The sequence below is a fragment of the Bemisia tabaci genome, chromosome 1 (genome assembly GCF_918797505.1).
Source record: "Bemisia tabaci chromosome 1, PGI_BMITA_v3".
In the NCBI taxonomy this organism is placed as follows: Eukaryota; Metazoa; Arthropoda; class Insecta; order Hemiptera; family Aleyrodidae; genus Bemisia; species Bemisia tabaci.
Genome location: NC_092793.1, coordinates 78,106,117 through 78,124,308, shown reverse-complemented (window position 1 = coordinate 78,124,308; position 18,192 = coordinate 78,106,117). Strand labels below are relative to the sequence as shown.

Here is an 18,192-nt window from a genome sequence, read left to right as displayed (position 1 = left end):
TTATGTCTATCCTGATTTTTTATCACGTGAAAAGCCGAGGCATGCGAGCATGTGTCTGTGTCGGTAGATAGGTAGTGTCTTGTGTTCAATCATAGAATTAAATTATTCTGTGGTTCAATCCAACTTGGTTTACTTCCTTAATTCTTTGCACGCAACGGTATTTTATTTACTTTTCTTTTCTTTTGTCGAAGTCGCCTTCATGGCTGAAATTTTACCCGAACTCCATGATGATCCTGGTTCTGCTGAAGAACCTCCAAATCATCAAGAAATCATATCTGATGGAATTGCCTCTGATACTCAAGTCAAGCATGAGGCATGTGTCGATGAGTCTAAGGTCCTTAACACCCATGAAGCCGATGTGAAAAATAACATGTGCGATGAGGAAAGAACAAATGTGAAAGCCTCATCACAACCCAATGAAGTGTCAGAAGAACGCAATCCCTTTGCATACCTGGAGCGGGATAATTTTACAGCTGAAAAGTTCAAACTCATGATCAGGAACCTGCCAAAATACTACGGTATTAATGTAAGTCTCCACATGGCTTACAGTACATTTTAATCTTATTCTCCCTCTTCCGTAGCTTACACAGGAAGATCTAAACTTCTAGACATCTTGCCTCCCAAAAAAGTTCCATGTAAGCATTGTTTGTAGGGAGCATGATTTGGTTGGGCTTGAAAACTGTAGAATTCCTTTGGAACTCATTCCTCCTTCCATGGAAATTTTCAGGCGTATAAACGGAGCCTGCAAACTTTCACTGTTATCCATTGAGAGCTACAGACATTAACAAAGGTTCTTGAATTTTCCTAGAATACCCAGGGAAGTCTAAGTTCAGATTCTGCATGGGCAGTGAACACCTCTAACAGGATGTACTTAATCTTCCATGGAGAATACACTGATTTTGAAAGATCAGTAAGCACAGAAGTACAGAAAATGTTTGGATTTTTAATGTTAAGGTACTTTCTGAAAGTGAGGATTTTTGGAATGAATTTACAGAAAAAGCTCTGGAGGTGCTCAATTCGTTTACAAAAGTTACTTCAACAAGTTTCTGCTAATTCGTAGTTAGATTCTACATGGTGCAGTTCATTCCTCCAGAATTCCCACATTTCTCTCTCCCAATTTGAATTCTCTTACACAAGAGAATCAGCCTGTGTCTGCGTTCATAATGCATTTGAGGTACCTACCTAAAAGATAGAAGAGGAAAAGACAATACCTAAAAAGGTAAAGATTTCAAAAAACTGTTAAAAAGAGAAAGTACTAGGAAGTAATGGATGAGTAAAAAAAGTGATGAAAAAGCAAAGATCTCAGATGATGACATACCTACCCTTGTTACATTTATAACTTCCTTTCTCTTTTCAGGAATTCAAGAAACTGATGTCGCATAAACTGAAATTAAACCCAAGTAAGCTTAAACCACCAAAAAATAACAGACGAAACATGGGTTCCCCGTGGATGTATGTTTGTTTTAGATCAGATGAGGACAGGCAGAAAGCATTGGAGGTTCTCAATAACTTTGAGTGGAAGAAGAAAACCCTGTCTGCACAGGTACAAAAAAAGCATTTTAAATTTAACGTATATGATTCCTGTATGCCAGAATTTAACAGTATGTTTCAATGTTTGATGACAAATCAAATTTCTTCAGTAATTTTACCAAATAGATAACAATCTAAGCAGCTGGGCAAAATAGCCAAGTTCAAATCTTCCATATATTTTAAAGAAATGATGTGCCTTTTTGGAAGTCTCACTTCTAAAATCTAGTGCTGTGATAATGACTACTTTTGGTTTTGCTGTTTAAAATGCTTGTTCAAGGAAACATAAAAACTTTCTTTCCTGATTCATGCGTCAGTTCTGTTAGATTGCTTACAAATCTTTAGATTGCTTGAGATGGTGGAAAAATCCCTTTAAGAAGCTTGAAATTTTTTCAAAAGATGGGAATCCAAAGGATCTTTCTGTAAGTTTGGTCTCACATCCGTTTAAATACTTTTTAGAGAAGAAACTCATCAAAAGAAATTTATGTGAGTAGAAAATTAATACCTATATTTTCCTCTTTCTTTTAAAACGTGGTTTTCTTGACAGCTGGCAGATGCATGTCCAGACCCTCTTGTAAAGAGGAGACTAGAAGAAGACCAAGAGGCTAATCCTAAAAAGCCAAAACTTGCCTTTGAATCCCAGGATGAAGCGCTAAAGCACAGTGTGGTCCCCTTATGTAATTTACCTTATGAGAAACAAGTAAGTCCATACACTTTAATTCAGCACTCTGTGCTATCCTGGAAAAGTCAGGGAGTGGACAGGATATATACAAGTCCGGAAATAGTACTGAATTTTTAAGAGCGGTCCGGAAGTACTGAAAAAGTGCGGAAATTCTGTAAGATGGTCCAGAATTTTTCCATTTTTTGTAATTTTTGTAGCATTTTGAGCGAGAACTTCAAATTTTTGATATTTATCAAATTTCGTCTATTTGAGGTACTAAAAAAGTCCCGAATTTTTCTGTTCAGGAGGTACTGAATTTCTTGGGAATGTACTGTAAAAGAACTGATTTTTGGTCAGCCTGTTATAGTAGACATTCTGGTGGAGCTCTTGCATGTGTGAGGAATTTCCGATTTAAATACCTTTTCTTGTATTAAATTTTGCAAGAAACACAATGGTGTCAATAGTTTTCTCTGAAACGGACTCTTCAGCTCAAAAGAAGCTTCCAAAGTCGAGGCTATTTTGGAGGAGATCCCCCTTGCTACTCTGAGAGTCCGCCTCTATATCTAGTCAAACTCGCCATGCTCAAATAAGGAGCAAATACACTAGCAGGTTTGCTGTGGTTCCTGCATTGGTGTCCTCAAATAATGTGGCAACCCTGATAATGTATTTACTCCCTATCTGTACATGGAGAGTTTGACTGGATATGAGGAGGACTCTCAGCAAAGCGTGAATATCCCCTCCATTGCCACCTTTTCTTGAAGGTTTGGAGTCCGTTGCAGAAAAACCAGTGGCACCATTGTGTTTCTTGCAAAATTTTATTTGAGAAATTGCACATTGATTACAAATCCCTCATACTGACATGAGCTCTATTCTTGGGGAAAGTCAAGGAATTTTACAAGTGGCACATCCACTCAGCCACTTCAGCAGATGCCATTCCAGAAAACGAATAACTTCCGTGTGCCTTTTTATGTAATTTAAATCTCTACAAGTGAAAAATGTGTCAGAAGTTTAGCTTAAGTTATAATCAAATGAGAAAATCTAAGTGGAAGTTTTGTCCAAAGGTCAAAGAAAGTCAGCAAAAAGGCAGGGAATTTGGAAATTTTGGAAGCCAGGGTATTGGAAAACGAAGAGATTCCAATAACTCTAAGTCATCAACATAAACTTTGGTATTCAGTTCTTTTTTCTCTCTTTCCCTCATAAAAATTTCCGACGGGGTATGTGAACTCCTTCCCTCTAAAGCATCAAATGTTTCATCAAATTTGCTTGACAAGATTGCGATGGTAAGCCAATGAAACGCACCTTTTTGGACACCTATTGTTGTTCCTACAAACTGAAACAAGCAGGAAGCTCCAACGCATTGGCGTCGGAGAGCGGCTCTGGGGGCAGTAGTTGTAGTCAAGAATGAGGGCCTAGACACATTTTGTCATTGATGTACAATCCGACAACTGTCGATTCATGTTTTGTAACTTAGCAGATTTACGTAGCCGGTGTATAAATGTGTATTGGGCTTTGATATGGCGAATACATGGCATTATCACTTGTTGTATACTTTTAATTTTGAAAGCTCTTTGGAGGTCCGCTTCCTAAAAAATCTCTGGTTGATAAGTCGTTTAGCGAGGCTGCAAAAAATTTGCATTTTTATATCTGAAAGTGTAGGAATTGGTTTTTTGTATAATTGTTTTTTTGGATTGCTGGAAAAGTAACGCATACTTCTATAATTTAGGACTAAGTCAGGGAAATATAAGGTTCGTTAAATAGTAAATATTCCTAGTACCGTGTGACACTATTGTTAACGAAAAGTTTTTGCAACTTGTCAAAGAGGTTGTTGAATGATCTTCGAATAACTTTTGATGAGCTAGAGGTAATGGTTCTATCTGCAGCTCGTGGACTTCTGTACGATATTGTCCAGAATCATCTAAATTTTCAAAAAGTGTCCGCTTGTTCGATACCCAATTTGCTCATTCATGCATACAAGGAGAAGCGCATGAAAGCTTTAGCAGACATTTTGGAGATGAATCAAGAATTAGATGAAGAATTTATGACTTAAATCACGGCACCTTAATCACGGGATGACCTTAATTACGGCAACTATTTATTGTCCATGAGATGCAGATGGTTCCATTTCCCTAGCTCATCAAAAGGTATTCGAAGATCAATTTCATCAGCCACCCGTACGAACCACGTTTCTAGTGACCCGTACTTGCTTCGCACGTATGAAACATACAATCAGAGAAAACAGAATTCATCTTACAATAATCAATAATCAGTAGGACATGAATCGTTGCGATGTATAATACGACATTATAATGCGGCATTACTATTGTAATTCATTTTAATGGATTAGGGGCATTATAAATCATTATTGCCACGTCGGAATGAAATGTTGTAGACTGAATTGAAAAGCATGTTGGCAAAATTTATTAGAAAAATAGTATAACATGTAGGTACATAACATAAAGGTAATACAAATTAAATGATTAGAGCGTGTATATTTCATTACATTATAGGTATATTACAATCATTTTTGTCATTGTTGGAAATTTTGATAGTTTGAAATTTGATAGTTGATAGTTGATAGTTTGAGAGTTGAAAATTTGGTTATTTTATTTAGTTAAGGTGATTCGATAGACGCCATATTTTGTGTCAGAATGGCATGCGACATATCCCATCAATTGGTTCCATTTTTTCATTTACTCATCATTTTTCTCCAATTTTAAGTTTCGCAATTCTGTTTTCAGGAGACTAAAGCACTCACTTATCAATTTGTATATTTATATTGAGTTAAGGGTAGAGACGTATTCCTCACCGGAATTGAGGAATGGAGGTGTTACAGTAAGTCCGGCATTAGGTTCCATTTCGACATCAGCGACGATCAACGCTACGATACTGGAAGCCAGTCTTCCGATATTAAATCCCTAGCGGGGAAGAAAAAAAATGCCTAGATTTCGCTAAAAATCCCTAAATCCCCAGATTTGCTCAAATATACTTAAAAAATCCCTAGATTTTGCAAAAAGCGCCATTTTTAACGAAGAATCATGATGTCATTCGATGTAGCGATTTGCAATATTTAAATCTGATTGGCTCGTTTGAATTTTGGCGCTCTCTGAAAGCAGTGCTAATCCAGACCAATAAAATGAAAGAATATTAGTTGATTTCTTATTATTAACAGGTTGAATGCAGTTGAATGTCAAGTACATCGAAGGACGCAATCGTTTTAATTTCCGGCTTATTTGCGGGGAAAATAGTGTTGCCAAAAAGGCCTACAAAATATAGATGAAAAAATGTTTTCGATTGTCGAAGCTAGAATTGAGGTTAAAAAGTTGATTTTTGGTAACTTTACCTCATCAAAAAAAAATCCCTAGATTTCCTGAAAAATCCCTAAATCCCTGGAAATTCCGGAAAATCCCTAAATCTAGGGATAAACCCTTAGACATCGGATGGCTGTTGGAAGCATTAGAGTCAACATTTGAAACGCTGCTGCAGAATTTGCCGGGAGTATAATCGAGTGTTGAAAGTCAGTAGAATTGAACAATGTAATAATTGCTTTCCGAAATAAGCGTTATAATAAAAAAACCACGAATCTGAACTGTTAATACTGGAACACACCTTCTGTAAATGTACCTTGCGAGAGATAAGTAAAAAAATAGATGTACTGGAGGAGAAGTGCTTCTCCACAGAGTTTGAAGAAGGAAAAAAAATGCCCAAATTTACTTACTTCAGCATTTTCGGCAAAATCACTGCAATTTCCGAACCTTTTTCTGGCCAGGGGCCAAAATTAAATGATTATGAAGGGCCACTTAGATGTTGTAGATAAAAATAGGACTGTTGAAAAAGTCGCCGTTTTCAATAAATATGTTCCCGGAATGGAAGAGTTAGGTTAAAAAATTTAGAGTTAAAAAATTCCCATGAGCCGAGTGCCGTAGGTTAAGGGCCCGTTCGCCAAAACTAATCGGAACTGTATGAATGAATTGCTCCTTTTAAAAATCAAAACAATATCGAATTGCGATATATTACACAGTTAAGATAGGGCTATGTCCTGTCGTAAGCGGCGACATACAGTCGATATCATTTCAATAATCGCCCCAATGGCCACGATAGTTGTTAGACGTTTACGGTTTCCCTGGTAACCTTTGTTTGCTATCAGCTGATATCGAGTAAATGACTAGGAAGCTCCAACCCAGTGGTTAAAGCTTCCTTAACCGCGAAAACTTTAAAATTCAAATTTTCAAATTTTGAACGTAAAGTACATTTTTTCCATCACGAGATAAAAGCACAAACAAGTTTTGAATTGTTGACTGTATCACCATGATTCCAAAAATACAATACACAACATAGCATTGACTAACAATAAAACAGTATGCAATAAAATAAAGTCATGACAAGGAACATAGCCGAAAATGGCGCCGATTCCCATCAACCAACGCGCGGTCTCTACAATGTAACATGCTGCATTGATACTCCCCAGCTGGGACCGTCCGGAATAGCAGCTCTAGTGCAAGCACCAGAGCCGCTAAAAACTAGGTTGGGATACATGTTACCCCCTCAACTGTGGAAAACCTTTTTTGTGTTTGATAAGAAGAGCGCCAAAATGCGATCACTTTGCCTTATGTGACCACCTGATGCTAACCATGATCCCCACCCCCACTTTCAAGTCAACATTGTGATTTTTCTATTCACAAATGGCGCTTACATGCCTCTTCAAAACACACTCCAATCTTGTTAGACCCGTGTTATTGGTACAGAAAGCATTTTTGTAGATCAGCCTGTTTCATCCCATTTGAATCAATGTGATTTTGTCTGCCGACACAATTGCTTTGAACTGCATCTAAAAGGTCTCCTAATTAATTCAAATTTTAGTTAACATGTTTTTATTTTTTTCATGGATATAACCAATTGTTGATCAGTGCTCTGTTTATAGACACTGGGTTTTTTCGTCATACTTAGTTCTTCATTCCCAATATATTTTAACAGGTACAATCTAAAGAAGATAAAGCAAGAGAAATCTTACGGAACATCAGCACTCAGCTATCCTTTGCAAACAAAGATCTAACTGATCATTTGAAGGAACAAAAGGAAAAGTTCAATGGTATGCCTTGTGAATTTTTGGGTGTTCGAACTGCTCATGATCGTCTGGAAGGATATCGTAACAAGTGCGAATTTACAATAGGTAAACCTTTTTTTAAGACTGTTTCTAAATTGTTCAATGATATCTGCACAGAAATTTATGTGCATCCTTTTGCAATTTATGAGTCACTGTTTTTGTATGTAAAGCGATGGGCAGGCTTTCATATTTTAAGACCCCCAATATCAGAATGAATGTTATCTAAAGACTTTAAAAGCTTCTCTTTGAGGTACCTATAGAAAAATTGACATGAATTAGTTTCTCGTTAAAGCAAGAGAAGCCTTCCATAAGACAGTCGTAGCAATTTTACAAAAAAGAAACTGTTTCATCGGAAAGATCTAATACATTCAGATGAAATTCACCGGCCTTATGAATTAGTGACAAATGATAAGCACTAATCTCATAGGTTCTCATAGCAAAAGAATTGAAAAAATGTTAAATAGCTTTTAATTTTGTATCATTCTGTTTTTTGTCCCAGGTCTTGATGAAAATAAACGAAAAACAGTTGGTTTTCGTTTAGGAACTTACGCTCAAGGAACTAAATTAGTGGCACCAATTCCTCCTGATTTGGTGAATGTTCCTGAAGAAATAAAACAGGCTGTTTGGGTAATTATTTCGATTCCTGCTGTTTTTAATGCTTTCACATGATTTGTTTTGTCGAACAAATTGTGGGACCTAAATTCATTACCAAGTAGGTAAATAATTTCATTTAGATCAAACAGATTTGTTTATAGAAACTTTTATAGGGGACAGTCACAAGACAATTTTATAAAAAAGGTGATAAAAATAGCGAACTCACCTGTGCTGTAGTAATTTAGTTGGGACGCATTTCGAGGTCGAGATGGCCCCATCATCAGCCGGCAGCGATGTCCCAACTAAATTTCTACAGCATAAGTGAGTTCGCAATTTTTATCACCTTTTTTATAGATTTGTTTATGAAATCGAAATTAGATTTCCCTACAAACAGTTTGCAATTTCACCAAAGGAGGGGTATCGATAAGGGCCCTTTTTGGCCCCCACCTAGAATCCGGAAATATATACGGGTTTTCCAAGTTGACTCAATGTAGCTTACGGAAATAATCATGATTTAGCCCCTAGGCCACTGGATACGTGTTAACGGTTGAATAAACATAGGTCTGCAGGCGTATTTTAGCGAAAATTTGTGTTTTTCTATCACTCCGAGGCTTTTTGGACACCGAGCGCAACGTCTAGTTAAAACGAGCTTTTGATATGTTATCAAGGAGACTTTGGGACACATTTTAACCCTGGTTTGGTTTTAGTTAGATGATGCGCTCATAGTAAAAGAAAACTTTTTCAAAAATCGACATTTATATCCGCAAAAATCTTAGGGAGTTACGTCGTTAGGGTTTTTTTTTACCACAATTAAAGAAAATCTCCTTTTCAGGGTTTAATAAGGCTTGATAACTGCCCTCGATAATATTACGGAGCGTGCATACATTTGGAGAGACGCGTTCCCTATGATTTTAACGGATGTCCCTTAAACATCGGCTTTTGAAAAAGTTTTCTTTTACTATGAGCGCATCATCTAACTAAAACCAAACCATGGTTAGAATATGTCCGAAAACCTCCTTAATAACATATCAAAAGCTCGTTTTAGTTAGACGTTGTGCTTGGTGTCAAAAAAGTCTCGGAGTGATAAAAAAACACGAATTTTCGCTAAAATGCGCTTGCAGACCTATGTTTAGGCAACCGTTTAACACGTATCCAGTGGCCTAGGGGCTAAATCATGATTATTTCCGTGAACTACATTGAGTCAACTTGGAAAACCCGCATAAATTTCCAGATTCTAGGAGGGGGCCAAAAAAGGCCCTCATCGATACCCCTCCTTAGTTTAGATTGGTAAAAAATGGGTAACATGCCTATATTCTGTTGACAGCACAAGGAAAATAGTTGACTTTTTCAGGTGAGTTAGTCCTAAGGACCCATGCAAAAATTAAATGCAAGCACCAAAACAGTGAATCTATTATTCCACTCCAAAAGTCAGCCAATTGATTTTTCGGTCCCTCCCTTGCACTGCATATTAATTAAAAGATAGATGAGATTTTTCCCATCGACAATAATCTATTTTCAAATGAGTTATAACTCCTTGTTTTTATACCCAACAGCTTTTTGAAAAATATGTTCAAAATTCATCATTGGATATATATGATCCAGAACATCATTCTGGTCATTGGCGCATGCTTACAGTGCGGAAGAGTTTTGCCATGAATCAGTTGATGCTGATAGTTCAGGTGGATCCACAAAGTCTCTCGGAGGATGAGATTTTAAAACTTCAAACTGACCTTGTGGACTATTTTACTATCGGTGAAGGCAAATCTTGCAATCCTACCAGCATCTATTTTCAGACTCATTGTGCCAGGTGACTTTTTGCCCCTTTTATCTTTTCTAAACCTAGTATGTCAAATATGAGATTTAATGTCAAGCACTCTGTCATGCTGAAGAAAAACGCCGTATGAACCTTCAGGCATTGCCAAATTTCCTTCGATAAAATACTAATTTTCAGAGAAATATGTGAATATTTTTCCTCCAATTTTTCAGATCATTTTATTTGCAATCAGATTTAAATAAGTAAGAACGCTTCATAAAAATAAACATTTTACTGGAGGAATTTTGGCAATTCTCGAATGTTTGTACATCCTTTTTCCTTAGCTTGGCAGTATTGTCTTAGAAATTCTCTCCAAGCTAAGATTGATCAAATAATATGTACATAGTGAAATCAGTAACATTAACCCTAGCAGAGATTACTCCTCGAAATATTTTGGGTCAAAAATTATTTTTATTGAGCTAACATCAACTGAGTAATACCCAGTATTATTAATAGCATTTAAACTAAGAGCAGAAATGCTTTGTCAAACATTTTTTTGCCGAGCCAACAAGGAGAGATCAGGATACGTTTTTGCCACTAAACATCTAGGAAATCCTAATGAGCCCCTTAAAATCGAATGTTCGGTACAAAATCTACTGTGTGACACGCCATGTGCTGATAATGCCTTGATGCCAATTAGATCCTCTGTTACTGGTGGATGGAGTGCTAGGTGCCCACCTCAACTTATCTATTGCTCTTGAATTTTGCTGTGAGTTTTTTTTTTATTCCTCTGTTTTTCCCTCGCTGTCCCCCTTTTTCCGTGGAACATGCCAGTTTATTGTAAAATCAGTGGCATCCCTTTAATATTTTTTATTTTCACAACATGCTCCAACTATTTGTGCATCCCAGACCAATGAATTGACTGGTGTTATCATTTTTAATGGAATTTCATTTCATTAGGAATATAGGCGGATGTACAGTGTTTTCCTGTAACTCTAACTGTTACAAGAGAACCAAAACCCAAAGGTACAATGACTCTGATCCCAATTCTGTCAAAACAATAGTGGTCCATTCACGCAATCTGTCCTTGCAAAAATGAGTTCCAAGTGAGTCAAAGTGAATTATTTTGCAGCCTATTTCAAGCATGTTGCAAAAATACAAAATTTATAGGGGATATCACTAACTTCCCAATTTACTTGCCCTTTGTGTTGAAAGAGGGAAGAAGAAGGGGGAGAGGGAGAGGGAAAGGAACAAGAAAAAATTAGTGTTTACTAACAAGTTCAAATGCGACATAATTGTAGAGACAGGAATTGAATATCAGGGTCATTTCATATAGAACCTACCAGCCATGCAACCGCCCGACTCGGATTTTGATGATAAATTTTTTTCTTGATCAGACCACCAAATAATGAACTTCTGCAAAATATTAGGTCTCAAATCGAAAAACTCACTGAGATATGAATTTTTGAAGTTTTAAGAATTTTCAAGAAAGTGACGTTTCGAACTTCCGAGAAAGAGAGGGTCATTTTTCCCAATAAAATTCACACCGGGCCCATTTTTCGTCGGATTGAAGTGAAAATTTGACACAATGTCAATGAAAGTATGTAGATTTGAGAAAAAAATGCATGAAATGTTCGACTTCACTCATTGATGTTCTGCGGTTGATTGTTTGTTGTGATTTTGGCGACAAAACCTTCCCCTCTTCAAATGCCCATAACTTTTGAGCTGCAAGTTATTTTTTGCTCCAATTTTTTTTAAAATGCTCCTAAGAGTATTAGAAAGACGCCTAAAGAACAATTCTGATGGTGTTTTGGGCTTTAGTATCTTTTTTTTTCACTTTTGTCCAAAAAAGGCGTAAAAAACTGAAAATAACACCAAAATGATTCCGATAATCGACCATTACCCTGAAAAGTCAACTCAAAAATCGCTCATTTTTTGCCTGAATGGTCCTTACTGTGTGTATAATATGTTTGAAATATACAATCAATGGTATTTTGGGTTTAAATATCTTTTACTTCGAGTTTTTGCCCAAAAAAGGCCCGCAAAACTGAAAAACACTGAAATTACGCTAATTGTCGGCCCTAACTTTGGAGTAGCAACTCATAAATCGCTCAGTTTTTGCCTGAATGGTCCTTAATGTGTCTACAATATGTTTGAAAAATAAAATCAATGGTATTTTGGGTTTATATATCTTTTACTTCGAGTTTTTGCCCAAAAAAGGCGCGCAAAACTGAAAAACACCGAAATTACGCCAATTATTGGCCCCAACTTTGGAGTAGCAACTCAAAGATTGCTCACATTTTTACTGAATGGTTCTAACTGCATGTGAAATGCATCTGGGGAATAAAAGTGATGGTATGTTCGGTTTCCACAACCCTCCTCCCAACAATTTTACTCAAGAGAGGCTCGCTTAACTGAAAAAAGCGCTAGGAAAATCTCATTAACCGGCCATTGCATTAAAAAAGCAATTGATTGGGGGCCCAGATTTTTCACCAAAAGACTCTTGTTGTATGGGAAGAATACTAACTTGAGAAGTGAATATAGTGTATTCTTGGTTGTAGTAGTTTTTTCTTTCACTCCTATCTTTAAGATCGGTATTTAAAGGAAGGAAATAAAACTACAGGTATCCCTTAACTGGTGGGCATCCCTATTCACATTTAAATGCGATTTACTGACTCTTGAATGTGTGTTCGCGTGGCTGTTATGTGTCTCTTTCGCACACCCAAGCGTCCCGCCAGCCGATTTTCTTTCTCTCTCGCACACTAAAGCGTCCCGCCAAGGGCAACCGCTCTTAGAGGGTCGCGGGGGAACGCGATGCGCCTTTGCCGTAAAAACAACGCACGTCCAACCGTGCGACTTTCATTCTCTCTCGCACTTATGCGCGAGCCGCCTGGTTTTTTTCTGTCTCTCTCGCACACCCAAGCGTCGCGCCAGGCGATTTTCCATCTCTCTCGCACACTTGAGCGAGCAGCCATGGGCAACCGAGGGCGCAACCGCTCTCAGAGGGTCGCGGGAGAACGCGATGCGCCTTTGCTGTAAAAACAACGCAAGTCCAGCCTGGCTCTTTGCTGCCTCTCTCGAACTTATACGCTTCCTACCTGGGCTATTTTCTGTCTCTCTCAAACACAATCGCGTCGTGCAAGGCGATTTTCTATCTCTCTCGCACTTATACGCTTGCTACCTGGGCGATTTTCTGTCTCTCTTGCACCGGGAGCCCTTGAACAGGGCAACCGAGGGTGCAACCACTCTCGGAGGGTCGCAGGGGAACGCGATGCTGCTTTGACGGAAAAACCACCCAAGTCCCGCCTGGCTATTTGCTGTCTCTCTCGCACTTATACGCTTCCTACCTGGGCGATTTTCTATCTCTCTCGCACTTATACGCTTCCTACCTGGGCGATTTTCTATCTCTCTCGCACTTATACGCTTCCTACCTGGGCGATTTTCTGTCTCTCTCGCACTTATACACTTGCTACCTGGGTGATTTTCTGTCTCTGTCGCACAGGGTGCCCTTGAACGGGCCAACCCAGGGTTCAACCACTCTCGAAGGGTCGCGGGGGAACGCGCTGCTGCTTTGCGGAAAAACCACCCAAGTCCCGCCTGGCTATTTGCTGTCTCCCTCGCACTTAAAAGCTTCCTACCTGGGCTATTTTCTGTCTCTCTTGCACACCGTAGCGAGCCGCCTGGCTATTTTCTGTCTCTTTCGCACTTATACGCTTCCTACCAGGGCGATTTTCTGTCTCTCTCGCACACTTTAGCGAGCTGCTTGGCTATTTTCTGTCTCTCTCGCACTCAATCGCGTCGTGCAAGGCGATTATCTATCTCTCTCGCACTTATACGCTTGCTTCCTGGGCGATTTTCTGTCTCTGTCGCACTGGGTACCCTTGAACGGGCCAACCCAGGGTGCAACCACTCTCGGAGGGTCGCGGGGGAACGCGCTGCTGCTTTGATGGAAAAACCACCCAAGTCCCGCCTGGCTATTTGCTGTCTCTCTCGCACTTATAAGCATCCTACCCGGGCGATTTTCTGTCTCTCTCGCACACTTTAGCGAGCCGCCTGGCGATTTTCTGTCTCTCTCGCACTTATACGCTTGCTACCTCGGTGATTTTCTGTCTCTCTCGCACTGGGTGCCCTTGAACGGGGCAACCGAGGGTGCAACCACTCTCGGAGGGTCGCGGGGGAACGCGATGCTGCTTTGATGGAAAAACCACTCAAGTCCCGCCTGGCTATTTGCTGTCTCTCTCGCACTTATACGCTTCCTACCTGGGCGATTTTCTGTCTCTCTCGCACACTTTAGCGAGCCGCCTGGCTATTTTCTGTCTCTCTCGCACTTATACGCTTCCTACCTGGGCGATTTTCTGTCTCCCTCGCACACTTTAGCGAGCTGCCTGGCTATTTTCTGTCTCTCTCGCACACAATCGCGTCGTGCAAGGCGATTTTCTATCTCTCTCGCACTTATACGCTTGCTACCTAGGCGATTTTCAGTCTCACTCGCACTGGGTGCCCTTGAACGGGGCAATCGAGGGTGCAACCACTCTCGGAGGGTCGCGGGGGAACGCGATGCTGCTATGATGGAAAAACCACCCAAGTCCCGCCTGGCTATTAGCTGTCTCTCTCGCACTTATACGCTTCCTACCTGGGCGATTTTCTATCTCTCTCGCACACTTTAGCGAGCCGCCTGGCTATTTTCTGTCTCTCTCGCACTTATAGGCTTCCTACCTGGGCGATTTTCTGTCTCTCTCGCACTTATACGCTTGCTACCTCGGTGATTTTCTGTCTCTCTCGCACTGGGTGCCCTTGAACGGGGCAACCGAGGGTGCAACCACTCTCGGAGGGTCGCGGGGGAACGCGATGCTGCTTTGATGGAAAAACCACTCAAGTCCCGCCTGGCTATTTGCTGTCTCTCTCGCACTTATACGCTTCCTACCTGGGCGATTTTCTGTCTCTCTCGCACACTTTAGCGAGCCGCCTGGCTATTTTCTGTCTCTCTCGCACTTATACGCTTCCTACCTGGGCGATTTTCTGTCTCCCTCGCACACTTTAGCGAGCTGCCTGGCTATTTTCTGTCTCTCTCGCACACAATCGCGTCGTGCAAGGCGATTTTCTATCTCTCTCGCACTTATACGCTTGCTACCTAGGCGATTTTCTGTCTCACTCGCACTGGGTGCCCTTGAACGGGGCAATCGAGGGTGCAACCACTCTCGGAGGGTCGCGGGGGAACGCGATGCTGCTATGATGGAAAAACCACCCAAGTCCCGCCTGGCTATTAGCTGTCTCTCTCGCACTTATACGCTTCCTACCTGGGCGATTTTCTATCTCTCTCGCACACTTTAGCGAGCCGCCTGGCTATTTTCTGTCTCTCTCGCACTTATAGGCTTCCTACCTGGGCGATTTTCTGTCTCTCTCGCACTTATACGCTTGCTACCTCGGTGATTTTCTGTCTCTCTCGCACTGGGTGCCCTTGAACGGGGCAACCGAGGGTGCAACCACTCTCGGAGGGTCGCGGGGGAACGCGATGCTGCTTTGATGGAAAAACCATTCAAGTCCCGCCTGGCTATTTGCTGTCTCTCTCGCACTTATACGCTTCCTACCTGGGCGATTTTCTGTCTCTCTCGCACACTTTAGCGAGCCGCCTGGCTATTTTCTGTCCCTCTCGCACTTATACGCTTCCTACCTGGGCGATTTTCTGTCTCTCTCGCACTTATACACTTGCTACCTGGGTGATTTTCTGTCTCTGTCGCACTGGGTTTCCTTGAACGGGCCAACCCAGGGTTCAACCACTCTCGAAGGGTCGCGGGGGAACGCGCTGCTGCTTTGCGGAAAAACCACCCAAGTCCCGCCTGGCTATTTGCTGTCTCCCTCGCACTTAAAAGCTTCCTACCTGGGCTATTTTCTGTCTCTCTTGCACACCGTAGCGAGCCGCCTGGCTATTTTCTGTCTCTTTCGCACTTATACGCTTCCTAACAGGGCGATTTTCTGTCTCTCTTGCACACTTTAGCGAGCTGCTTGGCTATTTTCTGTCTCTCTCGCACTCAATCGCGTCGTGCAAGGCGATTTTCTATCTCTCTCGCACTTATACGCTTGCTTCCTGGGCGATTTTCTGTCTCTCTCGCACTGGGTGCCCTTGAACGGGGCAACCGAGGGTGCAACCACTCTCGGAGGGTCGCGGGGGAACGCGATGCTGCTTTGATGGAAAAACCACCCAAGTCCCGCCTGGCTATTTGCTGTCTCTCTCGCACTTATACGCTTCCTACCTGGGCGATTTTCTATCTCTCTCGCACTTATACGCGTCCTACCTGGGCGATTTTCTATCTCTCTCGCACTTATACGCTTCCTACTTGGGCGATTTTCTGTCTCTCTCGCACTTATACGCTTGCTACCTGGGTGATTTTCTGTCCCTGTCGCACTGGGTGCCCTTGAACGGGGCAACCGAGGGTGCAACCACTCTCGGAGGGTCGCGGGGGAACGCGATGCTGCTTTGACGGAAAAACCACCCAAGTCCCGCCTGGCTATTTGCTGTCTCTCTCGCACTTATACGCTTCCTACCTGGGCGATTTTCTGTCTCTCTCGCATACTTTAGCGAGCCGCCTGGCTATTTTCTGTCTCTCTCGCACGTATACGCTTCCTACCTGGGCGATTTTCTGTCTCCCTCGCACACTTTAGCGAGCTGCCTGGCTATTTTCTGTCTCTCTCGCACACAATCGCGTCGTGCAAGGCGATTTTCTATCTCTCTCGCACTTATACGCTTGCTACCTCGGTGATTTTCTGTCTCTCTCGCACTGGGTGCCCTTGAACGGGCAACCGAGGGTGCAACCACTCTCGGAGGGTCGCGGGGGAACGCGATGCTGCTTTGATGGAAAAACCACCCAAGTCCCGCCTGGCTATTTGCTGTCTCTCTCGCACTTATACGCTTCCTACCTGGGCGATTTTCTATCTCTCTCGCACACTTTAGCGAGCCGCCTGGCTATTTTCTGTCTCTCTCGCACTTATAAGCCTCCTACCCGGGCGATTTTCTGTCTCTCTCGCACACTTTAGCGAGGCGCCTGGCTTTTTTCTGTCTCTCTCGCACTTATACGCTTCCTACCAGGGCGGTTTTCTGTCTCTCTCGCACTGGGTGCCCTTGAACGGGGCAACCGAGGGTGCAACCACTCTCGGAGGGTCGCGAGGTAACGCGATGCTGTTTTGATGGAAAAACCACCCAAGTCCCGCCTGGCTATTTGCTGTCTCTCTCGCACTTATACGCTTCCTACCTGGGCGATTTTCTATCTCTCTCGCACACTTTAGCGAGCCGCCTGGCTATTTTCTGTCTCTCTCGCACTTATACGCTTGCTACCTCGGTGATTTTCTGTCTCTCTCGCACTGGGTGCCCTTGAACGGGGCAACCGAGGGTGCAACCACTCTCGGAGGGTCGCGGGGGAACGCGATGCTGCTTTGACGGAAAAACCACCCAAGTCCCGCCTGGCTATTTGCTGTCTCTCTCGCACTTATACGCTTCCTACCTGGGCGATTTTCTATCTCTCTCGCACACTTTAGCGAGCGGCCTGGCTATTTTCTGTCTCTCTCGCACTTATACGCTTCCTACCTGGGCGATTTTCTGTCTCTCTCGCACTCATACGCTTGCTACCCCGGTGATTTTCTGTCTCTCTCGCACTGGGTGCCCTTGAACGGGGCAACCGAGGGTGAACCACTCTCGGAGGGTCGCGGGGGAACGCGATACTGCTTTGATGGAAAAACCACTCAAGTCCCGCCTGGCTATTTGCTGTCTCTCTCGCACTTATACGCTTCCTACCTGGGCGATTTTCTGTCTCTCTCGCACACTTTAGTGAGCCGCCTGGCTATTTTCTGTCTCTCTCGCACTGGGTGCCCTTGAACGGGGCAACCGAGGGTGCAACCACTCTCGGAGGGTCGCGGGGGAACGCGATGCTGCTTTGATGGAAAAACCACTCAAGTCCCGCCTGGCTATTTGCTGTCTCTCTCGCACTTATACGCTTCCTACCTGGGCGATTTTCTGTCTCTCTCGCACACTTTAGCGAGCCGCCTGGCTATTTTCTGTCTCTCTTGCACTTATACGCTTCCTACCTGGGCGATTTTCTGTCTCCCTCGCACACTTTCGCGAGCTGCCTGGCTATTTTCTGTCTCTCTCGCACACAATCGCGTCGTGCAAGGCGATTTTCTATCTCACTCGCACTTATACGCTTGCCACCTGGGCGATTTTCTGTCTCTCTCGCACTGGGTGCCCTTGAACGGGGCAACCGAGGGTGCAACCACTCTCGGAGGGTCGCGGGGGAACGCGATGCTGCTTTGATGGAAAAACCACCCAAGTCCCGCCTGGCTATTTGCTGTCTCTCTCGCACTTATACGCTTCCTACCTGGGCGATTTTCTATCTCTCTCGCACACTTTAGCTAGCCGCCTGGCTATTTTCTGTCTCTCTCGCACTTATAGGCTTCCTACCTGGGCGATTTTCTGTCTCTCTCGCACTTATACGCTTGCTACCTCGGTGATTTTCTGTCTCTCTCGCACTGGGTGCCCTTGAACGGGGCAACCGAGGGTGCAACCAC

General features: G+C 42.5%; 1 protein-coding gene across 2 annotated transcripts in view; it reads left to right on the top strand.

Annotated features, from left to right (window-relative positions):
- Positions 1–37: 37 nt before the first annotated feature.
- The window catches only part of LOC109044020 (tRNA (uracil-5-)-methyltransferase homolog A), a 47,921-nt gene continuing 29,766 nt past the window's right edge, over positions 38–18,192 (top strand). Inside the window, exons 1-6 of one of the 2 annotated variants that reach the window (XM_019061475.2) lie at positions 38–526; positions 1,358–1,543; positions 2,075–2,227; positions 7,160–7,355; positions 7,789–7,916; positions 9,437–9,690. In XM_019061475.2, the coding sequence (XP_018917020.1) occupies positions 200–526; positions 1,358–1,543; positions 2,075–2,227; positions 7,160–7,355; positions 7,789–7,916; positions 9,437–9,690 (1,244 nt within the window). In that variant the 5' untranslated portion in view covers positions 38–199. The remainder of the gene's footprint in view (positions 527–1,357; positions 1,544–2,074; positions 2,228–7,159; positions 7,356–7,788; positions 7,917–9,436; positions 9,691–18,192) is intronic. The other variant, XM_072306234.1, reaches the window with a different exon arrangement.